Source organism: Parasteatoda tepidariorum, chromosome 7 (genome assembly GCF_982258835.1).
Source record: "Parasteatoda tepidariorum strain Cologne lab strain chromosome 7, Ptep-v5.0, whole genome shotgun sequence".
Taxonomy (NCBI): Eukaryota; Metazoa; Arthropoda; class Arachnida; order Araneae; family Theridiidae; genus Parasteatoda; species Parasteatoda tepidariorum.
In genome coordinates this window covers 105609072-105625398 of record NC_141761.1, presented here as the reverse complement: position 1 = coordinate 105625398, position 16327 = coordinate 105609072, and the positions used below count along the sequence as shown (strand labels likewise).

At 28.5% G+C, this 16327-nt stretch overlaps 1 protein-coding gene across 1 annotated transcript in view; it reads left to right on the top strand.

Moving 5' to 3' along the window:
- Positions 1-16327, top strand: part of Upf1 (Upf1 RNA helicase) — a 40300-nt gene that overhangs the window by 12891 nt on the left and 11082 nt on the right. The window contains exons 9-21 of the mRNA XM_043040835.3: positions 352-460; positions 3608-3815; positions 4473-4619; positions 4982-5070; positions 5170-5284; positions 6768-6911; positions 9038-9251; positions 11227-11344; positions 11425-11581; positions 12963-13105; positions 15112-15154; positions 15398-15529; positions 15616-15706. Of these exons, the coding sequence (XP_042896769.1) occupies positions 352-460; positions 3608-3815; positions 4473-4619; positions 4982-5070; positions 5170-5284; positions 6768-6911; positions 9038-9251; positions 11227-11344; positions 11425-11581; positions 12963-13105; positions 15112-15154; positions 15398-15529; positions 15616-15706 (1710 nt within the window). The remainder of the gene's footprint in view (positions 1-351; positions 461-3607; positions 3816-4472; positions 4620-4981; positions 5071-5169; positions 5285-6767; positions 6912-9037; positions 9252-11226; positions 11345-11424; positions 11582-12962; positions 13106-15111; positions 15155-15397; positions 15530-15615; positions 15707-16327) is intronic.

Genomic DNA, 16327 nt, shown 5'->3' with positions numbered 1-16327 from the left:
GTCATATGCTTATTCATTAGTTTAAGCAAATGCTGTATTAACTGTTGTGTGACGTGTGATAAAAATAATTAATTTTAATAAACGGTACAGTAATCATATGAATACATTCACAAAATAATTAATAGAAACTTTGTCTTCTCTGTGTTGCTCTTTTTTAAATTTTAAAAGATAACAACAGAATTACTTACTGATTTCTTTATTTAAAATATGGCAAATTTATTGCTAACTGTATTGCATTAAAAAATGTTTTTTACGTCATTTATTAAATTACCAATTCATATCTCAAAGGTCTTGTGTGTATTCTTGCATGTTGAAATTTTTGTGTGGTTTTTTTCTTAATTTTTTGTTCAGACTACAGTGAAGAAGTTGGAATAGAAATGAAAACCAATTTAGGTGTACCATCTGAGTGCACTTCTAACTTTGTGGTGGATTTCGTTTGGAAATCAACTTCTTTTGACAGGTAATTATTCTTTTCAATTTATCTTATCTGCTGACGTGCTAAATTTCCTGCATTTCGCGTTCTTCTCCCACCCTCTGGAATCAATCTGAAAATCTGCCCGGTTGGATCCGTTCCCTACTTAACAATATGTCCCCTTTTGTTGAACTACCAGCTGGCTAAAGCGCAGCTGCATTATGGTGCATAGCGTTTTTAAAAGGTGCTCATTTTCGATTTTCATTCTTTAAAAGCCCTTTAATGTGCTTTTTTCATTGGGTGTTTTTAAAAGGTGCTTAATTTTCCCTTTTTCAAAATGAGATTTTTTCCCATTCCATGTTGATTTTCGCTACGAATTATGCAAAAAGACACCGTTCACATTGTTCTATTCAACGTTTTCACAATTAATTTAACCCCAATCTATTTCAGCGTATTGTCAGTCCCTAGCGTATGAAAACGCCATTTGTTTTACCCTATTCTAAATTTCATGATTTTTGACAATTGTCTAAAACAATGCCAAAAGTTTTTTTTTTTTTGACATGACGTTTAAAACCAGGTAAAACCATCAATTGTCAAACTTTTCAACCCTGCCTAGTTATGTTATTTTTTTAAAGTGCTTTAAAATATTTTTTTGAGTACTTGAAAAGTGCTTATTTTTTGTTGAATAATTTAGCTACGCACCCTGCTGCATGCACTCTATTTTTACTTTCACTCTTCAACATTACCCCTCTCATCTCACACTCCTATTTAACGCGCCCCTTTACCAATAGGACTCATCGGAATCTTTTCCCTTCCCTATCGTGTGGGTAAATGTATGAGATAACGTCTCAGAACGATATTGATTAACAATAGTCAAATGCGATATAGATTTCAACTGTAGAGAGTCAAATTCCCTCCCCCGTCTGACTCTTGATAGTTGAAATGGATGTCATATCCTGCTGTTTTCAAATACTTTTTAGTGAGTAATTTTTCAACGGTTTGCAAAAATGGGATTGTTTTTTTCTTCAGCCGTTAGCAGGAGACTGATGTAAGCCTGTTTATTCACTGAATCAACGTGAACTGCATCAAGATTTTCATTTTCATATATTTAACCAAAAAATGTTTTTAGGATGTCTAAATCCAAATGAAAATATGCAACTTATTATAACCAATCCTTTACCAGTGAATTTCCTTCTATTATTGCTGCGGGATAAGGAAACACGGATGCTTTTTGTTCGGATTGTGCTTGTGATATTTTAATCGCTCATAAAGGCAAGAAAAATTAGTATTGCATGTAAATGGGCAAAAGCACTAAGAAGCTCTAAAATATTTGCAAGGTATAGAAAAATTTCAATGCACACTGACGGTGATTCTGTTATAAGGGTTGAAGCATACATAACTGCATTTTTGATAGTGCACAATTTGCCCATAAATTGTGCTGGCCATTGTTCTGAAAAATGATTCTGAGCGATAGTATTGCAGAGAAATAGCGGATAGAACAGAAAAAAAGTCATTGTAAGCGAAATAGCTGCGACTGAAAAATAATCTGTGATAGAAATAATAAAACAATATTCATCTTCAGTATCAGCTGATAATAGCAACATGTCGGATGTAAAATTGTATCCCCTTGTTACATGCTACAATGAGAAAACTATGACAGCTGTGCGCATTTTGATGTCTGTCGAAATTAAGAAACTCGAATATAACTACTGCCTATTTAATTTTAAGAGTGTTACAACAACACTGTTGATTAAACTTTACATTTTTTCCACGATTTGTTTTCTTTTATAGTGTAAGATTTCTTGCAATCTTATCAGGGGTCTGTCCAGGCCAAATTTATTACTGTTTAGTGTTACCTTCACAAATTCAATTTTAGGAAAAAATACTTTTTTTTAAAAATTTTATTCTTGTATTCCATAAGAAACGATGAATCCATATTTTTACCACATTTTTGTGTTGATTTTTTAATATAATTTTTAGTTTTCACAAATTATTTCTAAATTTTCACAAAATAGGTACCTTACAGAAAATCCTAAACAGACCTCTGCTTATATTTATTTGGTTTTTATTTAAAATATTGTATTCAAAGTGATGAATATGTCTCATATCTTACCTTTTTTATCCCTCCGGAGTTCTTGTTGAGGAATTGCTTGCCAGGTTGGCATGTCTGTATCTGTATTAAGAAAGTACAGGGGAAATCTGTTCTGAATTTTAAATTTAGAAAAATATTAAATTCTTATACTGCCAAACATCCCCTAATATTCAAAGCAATTAGTTTTTCGGAATTTAAAATTTGCTTTATGCAAAGTTGCTACAGGTTGAGGAATTGTCCGGAGGTTTAATATTAGGAAAGTGCTATTTTTTGAAAAAATATATGAAGGAATCCTGTTACATACCTGGAAAATAACAAATTTCAAACTTCTAGGTAACAATTAGTAGCCAATAAAGTTCATCATAAATGAGTCTAACATCTTTTTTTATTACTTCATGGAAAATATTGCTAAAGCTTTGTTGAATTTCTCTAGATTTATTTTATAAGAATACTTATTTCTAATTTATGAAAGTTACCCTTTTAGCGCTTATGTTTCTAACTTTTCTTAAAATTTTATATAATAAATCATAATCGTCCTTATAATACTATATTTATATTTCAGTTAGACTATATTTTTAAAAATTGGTCTCTCTGTATAAATTAATTTTGGTTTTTTACAAGTATAACAAGTAGGATATATACATGACTCTGATTGATGCAACTCTTTCTAGTTTTCTCGTGAAACATTGATATATAATTTATAGAGTGTAAACTTTCGCCAAGTGAAATTTAATTTTTTCAGTTGGCAACATAGCTTTTTATATTTGACTTAATTATTATCTAAAACTAGGTTTTTGTAGTATAAAAAAATGTAATTTTAATGAACTTTTACTATATATTGCAAAAATGTAATGTAGAAGTTACTTGAAATGTTTTGGGGAGAAACCGGAGTATTTTATTACTTGTGGGAACCCTCTTATAAAAATAATGAACCTTCTTTCGTCCCTTCTTAATTAGGTTTTACTGGTGTTTGTAATCGTTGAGTAATTTATTGCATTAATGTTTTAAATTTATTAATTTAATGCTAATTTTATATGTAGTGTTCTTTTGTTTTAGTTGTAAGTGGTATAAGTTTAAAAATCCTAAATTTTGTTTTTGTTTAGAATGCAGGCAGCTTTGAGGAAATTTGCTGTTGATGAAACTAGTGTCTCTGCTTATATCTATCACAAGCTGTTGGGTCATGAAGTGGAAGACGTGACCATGAGAAATCAATTGCCAAAACATTTCTCTGCTCCAAATCTTCCAGAACTCAATCGATCTCAAGTCTATGCTGTAAAGCATGCCATGCAAAGACCCTTGTCTTTGATTCAGGTACAATATCTTTAAAAGAAAATTTTTAATATTTTTTTTAAAGGTTTTTAAGAGGAAAATAAAAATTATTAGATAAATTTTTCTTTCTTTCTTTATATTTTATAAATGTTACTTTTGTGCACATAAATGAGTTTCATATCTGTCTTCTATGTACAGAAAAAAAGAAAAATAAACATGTAAGAAAATTTCAGATAATTTCTTCTCCCAGCTATCACATGTGAATTTCACATGCTAATTATGGATTCACATGTAATGTGCATTCGCATGTGAATTTCAATTTTTTATTCGAATACAATTCATGGAATTTGTAATAACATTAAAAAAATATATTTTCCCTGTAGTCACTAGAGTAACAGAAGAGTGACTAAGTAAAGGTTATTGCAAGGTAAAGCAAGGCATCTTTTGTTGCATCTTAGATGTGTTTTATTAAGTAAAACACATGTATTTTTCATAAATAATTATAAGTTTGATTTCAAATATATTTTGTGATAAATGAGTGGGGGGAATATACTTGAAAAGTTTTTGATGGTTGCAAGAAAAATGCTGCACATACCCATGGGCCATATATCATAATTATTTTTTGAAATACATAAAGGAAAATAGTTTTATTTCAGACTTTATTTCGTTTGAATAATAAGTTTGTTATTTTTCTTTTAGGGTCCTCCAGGAACTGGCAAAACGGTTACTTCAGCTACTATAGTTTACCACCTGGTTCGCCAAAATAATGGACCTGTTTTAGTGTGTGCTCCAAGTAATATTGCTGTTGATCAGCTAACAGAAAAAATCCATAGGACTGGTTTAAAGGTATGTGTATACAGAATAACTCAATTTTTTAAAAATATATTTGCAGCCTTGTTTTCCGCATCTATTGGAGTTATTGATGCAATCATCCTGCATCATTGCATTGTATGGAATCAGCAATGATATGAAATTTCAATTAATTTACCTTAGTGGCACGATCTAGATAATCAGAAATTCAGCTAATTAGATTATCCATTAAAATTACATCTATTCAAATTTCTGCTATAATGTTTGCCAATTAGTTTGTTTCTAACTGATTGCAGCTTGGATAGCTGAAGTTTTTGAGTGTATATATTATTATTAGTTAGTGAATTATTTTTTTCCAAGTGAGGTTGCTATTTAAAACTTTATTCTATTTTTTTAAGGTTGTTCGGTTATGTGCCAAGAGTCGTGAAGCCATTAATTCTCCTGTATCCTTTCTTGCCTTGCACAATCAAATCAGAAATTTGGAAGGGTTTGTAATCTTTATATCTAATAAATTTTATATTAAATTCAGAAATTAGTAAAAAAAAATTTATTTTTTTATTAACTATTTATATTTTTCTTTCTAAAGTCATTCCGAATTGCATAAATTACAACAACTCAAGGATGAAACGGGTGAGCTATCCTCTGCTGATGAGAAACGATATAGGATGTTGAAGAAAGCCTGCGAAAAAGAACTTTTAGAGGTATGACAATGATATTTATAATTATTATGCTTTTTTAGTAGTCGTCCTAAAACTGTTTCTTTTTTTACTCAAAAAAAAATTCTATGTTTTACTGAATAACAATGCACTGACATTCTGCTTTTCTGTGGATCAGAAAAATTCGGCAGTTTTTGATGAAATATATAATTAACAAGTTGCTAAGATTTAATACATTAGACCTAGGGGAATATCCATAAATATTGCCTGACCTCTATTTAACAAAGTTGCTAAATATAAAATTCTAATTATTAAATAACTTATTCTTATTTTCACCAATACTTATTTTAAAAAAATTACTAGAACTGTTCGAAATATAATAAGATTTTAAAGTCAGCAAGTATGACATTCATAAATGGTGAAATTGTCTTATTGGGAATAAAAATATTATATATATTAAAAAAAAGACTGCTAATGAAGTGATTGTGTTCCAGTGTGGCAAAATCTATGTATAGATATATATACCAAGTTTATTATTCTTAGTTATATAATATAAAAATTTTAGCACTTGATATCTATTTACTGAATTTCATGAGTAACTAGTTAACATTCAAGTACGAAAAAGTAAAATCTGTGTCAACCTTTTCATCTCACTTTGGATTTTTCCTATGATTGACACCTTAGCTTACGGCACCTAGTATTCATCATATTCTCAAAAGGGTTTTTTAAATAGATTTTTATTTTATTCTTAAAACTTTATTTGAAGAGAAAAAAAGGAGTGTGTGGTTAAAAATAATCAGGAATATTTACACTACTTGATTATTTGAATAGACTATTGCGAGTTTTAAAATTTTAATTTATTTTTAGTATTTATGTGTCTTAAATGGGGTAATTTAATTATTTTTCTTTAGGTGTATGGAATGCCACTTAATCAATGAAAATTTAGATTAAAATATGTGTTTTTCTCTTTTATTTACATGTTTTAAAAATCTTCCCTAACTTTTCAAAGGAAGAAAGAGAGACAGAAGAAAGAGTGAAGGATTTTTAGGAGAAGTAGGATATGCAGGGTTGCCACTCCACAGGGAGAATAAGGAAAACCTGGAAAATACAGGGAATTTAAAAATCACCTAACATGACAGGGAATTTTGAGTTTTTCTTTACAAACTGGGGAAAATACGGAAAATTTTGATTCTTATTTTCGTCTTTTAATAAATGGTGACCACTCAAAGCGTAATCTATGGGATATTTAAGTATGTTCAGCAATTAAAACTAATAAATATAGTTAGCTCAATATATTTCATACAAGAGCACAGTAATTATTGTGTATCCTCTTTATATTTTGTGTATATACAGAGAAAACATGTGGAATTTTTTTTCTTTTTTTAATTAATCTAAATTTTTATTCAAAAGAAAATATGAATTTGTGAATAAATCTACCCTACTGTACCAAAAAGTTTCCAAGTTGCAACGAAGCTAATTAAAAATCTATAGTTGTTTAAGTGTGTGTAATTGAAACTGTCTTTTTAAGGCTGCTGATGTGATATGCTGCACGTGTGTCGGAGCAGGTGACCCTAGACTTGCCAGGTTCAAGTTTTATTCCATATTAATAGATGAAAGCATGCAAGCTACTGAACCTGAATGTATGGTGCCTGTTGTTTTAGGTGCCAAACAGGTATGGTTTAAATGAAATTGTTTAATTTATTTTAAATTGCTTATCATTCTCGTATAATTCAAGTTAATTATTAAGGAAAATTTATTATTTTATTTTATTCTGCAGTTTTTCAGGTTTTGTATGGGCTCTTTAAATCCAGGGTATCCTGGAAAGTCATGGATTTCGATATTTAACAAAATTTGTCATGAAATTTCATGATTTTAACTATTTTTTAAAAATAAATAAATAATGGAAAGTCACGGATTTAGGTCGCCAAAAAATTTCAATTTTTAAAATGAAATTTACCACCCCACCTCTTATTTCATGGTGTTCCTTACTTCATTCGTAACAAAATCTCCACTCACTGTCATATATTATTAAAATATAAAATATTTTTATCGTGTTCTTTAAAAATTATGGTGTTCTTTCAAAAAGTGAAAGGAAGACCATAATTTCTAGAGCGAATTATCTTTTAAACTTCTCTAATTTCAGAATTTTTTTTAATTATTTATTTTTCTTTTATTTTATCAATTTTTAAAATTCTAGCTGAATTAAGCCAGTAGGCGAATTATTTTTTTCTGAAATGAGAACAGAAAAAATCAGTCAGGAGTATTACTTTCCTTTCCCGATGAACGAGAAAAGTATCTTTCAAAGTCAATTCTGCAGAAAAAAAGACATTTTTTTTAATTTTTTACTTTTGCATTTTTTTTTTTTGGCTATCTTATTGCTTCAACTCTTTCTTAAACCTGTTTTTTAAATTTAAAATCTATAAACATGAAGATGCAGAATATAACAGTTTTGGTTATACCTATCATTTCAATTAATGTTATTAACATGCTTTTTTAAATTTATTGTTGTATTTTTGTCTGAGAAAATACTAACTTCTTTAAATCATGAATTTTTTTTTGGAATTAGTCATGAAAAGTTGTGGATTCGAATATCAGAAATGTAGTATATTACCCTGTAAATCCCTATGAAGGCACTATGTCATGGGAGAAACATACTTTTCATGTTGAATTCTTTTTTATCTACATAAATGATTCAAAATTTAAAGTATAGAAAAGTGAGTTCAGATAAATTTAGAGTAAATCATTAAATATCAAACTCTGAAATTTTATTTCTTCTAAATTATTGCTGGATTATTCAGAATAAAAGAATGGAAAGTAATCCTGTAAAGATTTATATGAATTTTTGATATTTTCGAAATTTTTTTTTTCTGCATTCAAAATTCATGATTTTTACTTTGAACTTATTTTGCTCTTAAATTAAGTATTAGAATAACAATAGATGTGAAACAGAATTTGGTATGACAATTTTTTCAAAAACAGAATTTTTTTTTTTGGGGGGGGGGGGTCCAAATATTGCATATCTCTCCCCTAATTGCCAAAACTCAAGCCGCTTAAACGATAGCAGTACTTGGGACGAACTTTTTTTCACTGCAGTAGCCTCCTGAGAAAGAATGATCCTCAGGTGGAAATGGGTGGAGCTTCTGCAGGTGTGCCATTGCTTTGACAACGCGATTCAACTGTAGATCGGATGAGGTTCTTGTTGTTGAGTTCTTAACGATTTTGTTTTGACCCCTGATATTTGATCCAGGTTTTTCCTTATTGGTTCGACTCTCATTGAGTTTGCATACCTGTACATAGTTCTCTTGACTTTACCAGTTCTTATTTTTAGCCGTCTCTGCAATTGTTCATGCACTATTTGTTTTTTATTTACTTCTGTCCTTTTTACGTGGTCCATCATAGGATTAATGTATTTTAACAATGGAGGTCAGTTTGATAGATGAACTAAAAGGTACGATCGATGCTACTGAAAAAAATAAATTCAAGTTTGATTGGTTAAATAAAACAGTCCAAGTGACTAAAACTGTTAGTAACAATCTTTCAGAAGATATTGAGGTGAAAATTAGCGACTGTTTTAATTTAGAATGATTTACTGGCAATTAATTTAAAATGATGATTATTAAGTAATTATGATGATTATTAAGTATGATGATTATTAAGTATAGTAGTAGTCAAAAAAGTTTAATTGTATAAGTTCAACTTTTTAAAAAATTTTTGTTCACTTTTATGCCTGGCTATATCATTCTCTTAAAGATAGTTCTCTTTTTAAAGCATTTCTAAACTTATTTTATCCTTTTACAGCTGATACTAGTGGGTGATCATTGTCAGCTGGGACCTGTTGTCATGTGTAAAAAAGCTGCAAGAGCTGGTCTCTCACAATCCTTGTTTGAGAGATTGGTTGTTCTGGGAATAAGGCCTCTGAGGCTGGAGGTGCAATACAGAATGCATCCTCAACTTAGCAAGTTTCCATCCAACTTTTTCTATGAAGGTTCTCTTCAAAATGGAGTTTATGCAGGTAAAATGATTTTATTTATTATTCTCTTTACAGGAGCTTTTAGGTTAAAATAATCTTTATTGTGATAAATGTTTTCGTGATCTAAACCAAAGAGTTATTATAGTATTTAAATTAATCTTCAAAAATCTGTAAATTTTATTTAGATGAGCCAAAAACCAGGGAGAAAGAACTATTGGTTTGGGTTACTTTAAGAACCTTCAAGATGGATGTCCTCCCTCCACAAAAAATGCAAAATAAAGTAAAACAGATGCATCAAACAGTGCTTAAATTTCTAACACTTTGTTTTGCTTCAATTTCTTATATCATTATGGATATCTCAGGGGTCTGTTTCGAAGAAATTTGGGTCCGTTAAGGGACCCTTCACAAAATATTTTAACTTAAAAACGGACCCTTCACAAATTCGTTTATCTTCGTTATTGTTTTGTTAATCGAATAAACCCTTCCCAAGGAGAAAAAAAAAAAGAAAACTGTAAATGAATTAAGTTTTGCCTTCGGCAGACGCTTCTTCCTATATTCGTCCGAAATGAATATTCTGCGTTTAATAGTATAGGCTAAATACCAAGTATTTGTATGTTGCATCTCTTATTTAGAAGCAGCAATTTCTGTTTATTTTTGAAAATGTAATTTTTTTTAAATTATAGTTTTACAGTGTTGAGCATAATCTTGTATTGATTTACAATTATAAAACTCCTTGAAAAAGGTTTTTGCAATAAAGACCCTATTTGTATAAATTCATCAAAACAGGACCCTGGTTGAAAGAATGTGACTTAACGTTTATTTTATATTCACAAATTACGAGTAATTTTTTCACAATTTTACAGAAACGAACTTTTCACAAAATGTCTGGACAGACCCCTGTATCTACTAAAGGCTTTTCACCTTATTAGTATATCAGTATTCTAAAAATCTTATAAATTTTTTATCTTCTCCAAGACTTGATATTCATGTGAAATATATTTATAAAAAGTAGGGATCTGAAGATAAAATTTTAAAAACATACAAAGCTCTTTTAAAACCATATCAAGATCTTTGGTCAAAGCAGATTCACTTCTAAAGATATTTTTGCGCAGAAAGATATAACATAACATTAATAATGTTATAACAGATATAACATTTAATGACAGATATAATAACATTCAATAACAGATTTAATAGCATTTAATGACAGATATAATGATATTTTGATATTTAATAACAGGTAAGGAACAGATATAACATTTAATAATGTTAATAATTAATCCTATTAAAAATATATCTCCATAAATAAGAAAACAGAATTTCCCCAGCAATTATGCTAACTGTGTTGAGTGTTTTTTTTTATATATGTTATAAACTGCTGCAAAAAAGGAAGTTTATTTATTTTTATTCTGTTTCCTGACTGATTCATTTCTGAATAAGTTCTTTGATTTATCTTTTTAATAATTAAAAAAAGAAACACATTGTTTATTATAAACCTTAACATAAACAATGTGTTTCTTTTGTATATAATGACGTAAGCAATATAGATTGGAAATATCATTTTTAAAGTCGTTTGCGAAAATGAGGCAAATTTAGAATACTGTCAAGAGAAATCAGGTGAGTATTTTGGAAACTTTTGTCCTCACAATGGCAACAACTATGAAATTCCTGATGAAGATAAACAAAGTTTAAAATAAAGAGCAAAGTAGAACACTCCCTGGAAAGAAAGTTTGTTGCAACTATGGCTCTTCAAAGTTTTAGTTTGCTATGAAAATTAAAAAAAAACAAACAAACAAACAAAAAAAGAAAACATAATAGATGCAGATTTATTACCAAATATTTGAGACTTATGATTTGTTCAGAAATTGTGTGTTCTACCTCAGTTTCTAATGATTTTCAGTAGAAATTTTACATGTAATTTCCTTGTCAGTGTTAGTGATCACCTAGCCTTTTATTTATTGGTTTATTTTCTCCTGTTGGAATGTTTCATGATGAAATTAATTTTTAACTTTTGCAGAGGAGAGAAAAATGAAAGGTGTTGATTTCCCGTGGCCGCAGCCGGATAAACCCATGTTTTTCTATGCCTGCCAAGGTCAAGAAGAAATTGCGGGCTCTGGCACATCTTATCTTAATAGGTAGGTTTAGACATAAGTTAAGAACAAGTTACTTTTGTGTTAATTTTCATCACTTAATTTTAATTTCCTTATTCACGTAGAACTGAAGCCGCTTTGGTGGAAAGACTAACGACAAGGTTCCTGAAATGCAGTGTTAAACCAGAGCAAATTGGTATAATCACACCATATGAAGGTCAAAGAGCATATTTAGTGCAATATATGCAGTATAATGGTTCATTACATGCAAAACTGTATCAGGTAGGATATTTTTGTACTAATTTCAATCAGTTATTTATTTTTTTCCCAATCATTTATTATCATATTATTTTTCAATAGTTTATCATTTATTTATTTAGATTTTGTTAGTTGAAGTTGAAAATACACTGTGTGTCAGATCAGAGTAGTGTGAAATATATTGTAAAGCAATCGGAGACCTTGTAAAATAATGTTTTGAACCGATGTCCTTAATTGAGATTCCTCTTAATGTTTTTGCTATATTCTTAGATTTTTGTTACATGCTAATTTGCATTTTTGTTACTTGTGAATAATGTAAAATGCCAGAAAACACATTTAATTTTAGTGAATATGTCACAAGATGATGTTGACAAAAGTGTAAAGAATTTTCCATATGTTAGTAATTTTACAAGTATAGTTTAGTAATTTTACAACTATTTAAAATGTGGAGCGAATCATAATCAAGTGATTATTACTTGTACCAAAAAATCAATTTTGTCAAAGGGGAATTTGAAAATATTTAACCTCTAAAATAGTACATCGAAATTGTATAATCATTCATCTTTTCTTCAGAATTATATTCAAAAGATGCCTTTTTTCGCTAATCGGAGTGGAATAATGAGAAATAAAGAATAATAAGGTAAAAAATTAGTTTTTTTTTCTGCAGAAACTTTCATTCTAATATTTTTTATGCAGTCATTACTAATGATTTCCACATAGCTTTTAAAATCAGATATTTTTATGATATTATTTATTATAACAACCGAATCTCGAAATGGAAACACACATTTAGTAACCCTTTTCATCACGTGATTTCGTTGCCGATCTTTTTTTTCCCGGTAGTTACTGCTACGGATTTCACGATTTTTTAATGGCATGAGGATTTACAAAATACGAAAAAGGAAATGAATAATCAGTGTGTTTTCCCCTTACAAAATGCGAGAATATCGCCCATAATATTAGACTAAAAAAAAATTAAATATTTTTTTAAAAAATTGTTTTATTTGATGCAATTTTTTTTGACACTTCTGTTACTTTGAATTAGTAACATTTATAGTTGTCATGTTCAAGATTATCTTGCGGAAAGATATTAGTATTAGAAAGGTTGGTCGCAGAAATCTCGAAAAAAATTCTGCCACAGGGATTTTGTCTATTTTGAAATCTGCTTGTTAAACTTTTGCTAAGTGAAAATTTAATTTTTTATAATTAGTTATAGGACATATTCTCTATCAAAAAGAAAGTTTCCTTGCTTATTGATTAAAAAAAATGTGAATTTCTAAAATTTCTAATTGTGTTGTGTATAGCAAAAATGTAATCTGGAAATCTGTGAAATTGACTGAAAATCCTCATAATATTTGTGTATTAAAAATACATTATTCGTTTATTTCTATATTCTCTTTTTAAGGACATAGAAGTTGCGAGTGTGGACGCGTTTCAAGGGAGAGAGAAAGATTTAATCATTATGTCATGCGTACGTTCGAATGAACATCAGGGCATTGGTTTCTTGAACGATCCAAGGCGCTTGAACGTTGCTTTAACAAGAGCTAGGTATGAATTATAGACATTTTCATATTATGTGCATTTTTTTTCCCTTAGAGAAATAAATTGCGGAATTCGGTAGTTGTAAATGAATTCCTTGCTTATTTTAACGAAATTATAGAAATTGTTGTGTTTCGCAAACTCTGTTTTTAATAAATTTATAAATTAATACTTAATCTATTTTTATGTCATACATGTTTATTGTGTATAATTTGTTTGAAAAAATCTTAGTTTATTTAGTCATTGCTGAAATATTAGGCCGATTTTGCTCAAATCGTGCCATGAAAAGAAAATGTTTCTTTAAAAAAATGTACGTTTATTCGATAGGTGCTATTGAAAAAAAATTTTTTTGAAGGATTTTTTTAAAAACTTTGATCATTAGTTAATTGCTTGCAAAACATGAGTAATATGTATTGACGTTAATTTTTTGTTGCGAGAGTTAAGAATAAATTTAAAAAAAAGGAGTCTGGAACATTTAAATTTAAAATTTTTTTTGGAACATTAATAAAAAAGTTTCATGTATCTTATAGCAGAATTATTGAATCCCCTTCTGTTGTAAAAAACGTGTGTGTATATATTTAGAGTAATGTGAAAATCGATACTGTATAAAGATATATATATAAACCTCCATTTCTAGAAATTTCTATTTTTTAGATAAATTTTTAACACTCAATAAAAAAGAAATCTTTTTGACAACAAAAAAAAAGTTTCATTTTGTCTCTTTTTGCCATGTCCATAGCTGAAGAATAAAATATTAGGCAGATTTTGCACATACCATGCCATGAAAAGAAAATTAACTTTTTTTTAACAAAAAAAGTTTGTTTAACAAAAAAGTTTAGTTTTATTCAATAGTTACACTGTAAACATGAAGATGTTTAAAATATTTTTTTAAATTTGGTCAGTAGTTAATTTCAAAACACTAAATAAAAATAAACTTGAAAAACATTAGTAATAATTTATGACATAGTTGAACATTTATGTATCTTTAATAATTGCTCTTAAGAAGATGCCAGGCTGTGGAAAAAACTCTTCATTGCAAATTCTGTTTCATCTACTATGTTATTTTAAAATTTGAAGTTTTTGAGAAAAGTGAGTCCAGGTATATAGTAAACCGTGAAATTTCTAATTCTGAAAAAGTTTTCAAAAGATTAATGTTTTCCTTAAGAAATCCGCTTTGTTCTTTTATTTCCTATTTTTATTATTAATATATACGATTGATTTACTGAAGTTTAAACCTTGTTTTATGTTATATTTATCTGAATATCTTTGCTAATTCTTCACCTCAAATGAAAATTGTTTTAAATCTGCTTTCTTTTTCTTTTCTTCACTCTAAATATTGTTAAGTTCTGTCATTTAATCAAAAGCAAAGCATTTGGTGTAGTCCTTGTCATTTTTGTCATTTCATCAATTGACCTTGTCATTTATTTGTAATTTTTATTTATAGAATGATATATGGTTTAATCTTTTTACTTTAAAGACATAGTGCCTAGAATTTTTTTTCCAGACTTGCAGATGTCTGGACCATTTGAGATATGGGACCACTGTAATTAAAAAAAATAGCTCCGTTTTAAAACAATTATCAACAAGACAATTGTGTAACATAGTCTGTATTGTATGGAACATCGTCTCTAACTTATTGTTTTGTTTACAAAGCTGCAAAAACTAATCCATAAATAATATTATTTGTTCTGAGTGAGAAAAAATGAAATCTATCATCAGTGTGCGACCAAATTATCTCATATATTTTAATATCCTTCTTAAAATCATCATTATTATTTAAATTTATTATTAAGTTTAATATTATTTATTATTTGTTAAAATTAAATGTTTCCAAGTTTGAAAAAGTTTTAAGTAAGTAATTATTGTAGTAAATACTTTTTAATTGCTTAGTCATCTTACAATATTGTTAGAAATATCATTTTATTAAAATTAAACTATATGAATTATTGCCTTATGCTGTAGTAATAACTTTTTATTTTGTTGTGAATTGTTAATCACTGAGTTGTGTATTTTAGGTATGGAATAATTATTGTTGGCAACCCTAAAGTTTTATCCAAGGTAAATATAAATATTTTTCATTGTTTTTATATTTAATATTTACTTTTCAAATTTTTCATATATTCAACATGAAATCTTTCTCTCTACTAACATTTGAATCCAAAATTGATTTTGATGGTGTTTTAAGTAGTAACCTCTGTATTTGAATATTATTATTATTATGAAAATTAATAAAATTGGTTTCGAATTATTGTTGTTATAAATGTTTAGCTTTGTTTTAAAGTTTAATCGTTTTCTCCATAGCAAACTTTGTGGAATCACTTATTAACATTTTACAAAGAAAACAAAGTTTTGGTTGAAGGGCCGTTAAATAATTTAAAGGAAAGCTTAATACAGTTTAGCAAACCGAGGAAGCTTACCAACACAGTGAACCCGGTATGTATCTCTTCCAATTCTATTAGCAATAAATTTCAAATTGGTTTTTGCTATTCAAACATTTATATTTTTTCATTTAATTTCAGGGATCCCATTTCATGAATACTGCCATGTACGATGCAAGAGAAGCCATGATTCCAGGCAGTGTGTATGATAGATCATCTCACCTAAATGGAGGTATGTTTTATTTCTATACTATGTTGCAAGTTTAAGAAAAAAAAACAATAGTCCTTATGTAGGAGCCTGCTTGCATCTTAGCTTCCAGCTTGACCGTATCTATACATCGGCCGTATATCTACATCGGCATTGCTCAGCCTTCTTTTGGTTTCTTTCTTAAATAGTGTGAAATGAGGAAAATAAACTTATTGAATAAAAACTATTGTTTTGTCAATAAGAGTTAATAAAAAAATATCTAAAAGTCGTAACAAACATATCTCTTTCTATTTACATTTAAAGAAACTGATGAGAGAATAATAAATATTATTTTCTTACAGACAATTGTCTTTTACAGCGAAACAAAAGTAAAAATTTGTTATCTCGCGTTTTAATTTGTTAAGGGCATGCCAGCATGAGATGTTTAAGAGAGATAAGATTGTTCACTGCTCTATTTATGAAATTATACTGGGAACTGTTTTAAAATAAGTAATTCTGTAACTAAAATTAGTATATTTTATTCCTTTGTGATAAAATATGTCCATATTATACCGAAATAAAGCGGATTATACTCATTTTTTTTTAGTTAGCTTTTTGCCTTTTTTAAAAATATTATGGTGTATGTATGCTGTTACAAAATCTGCC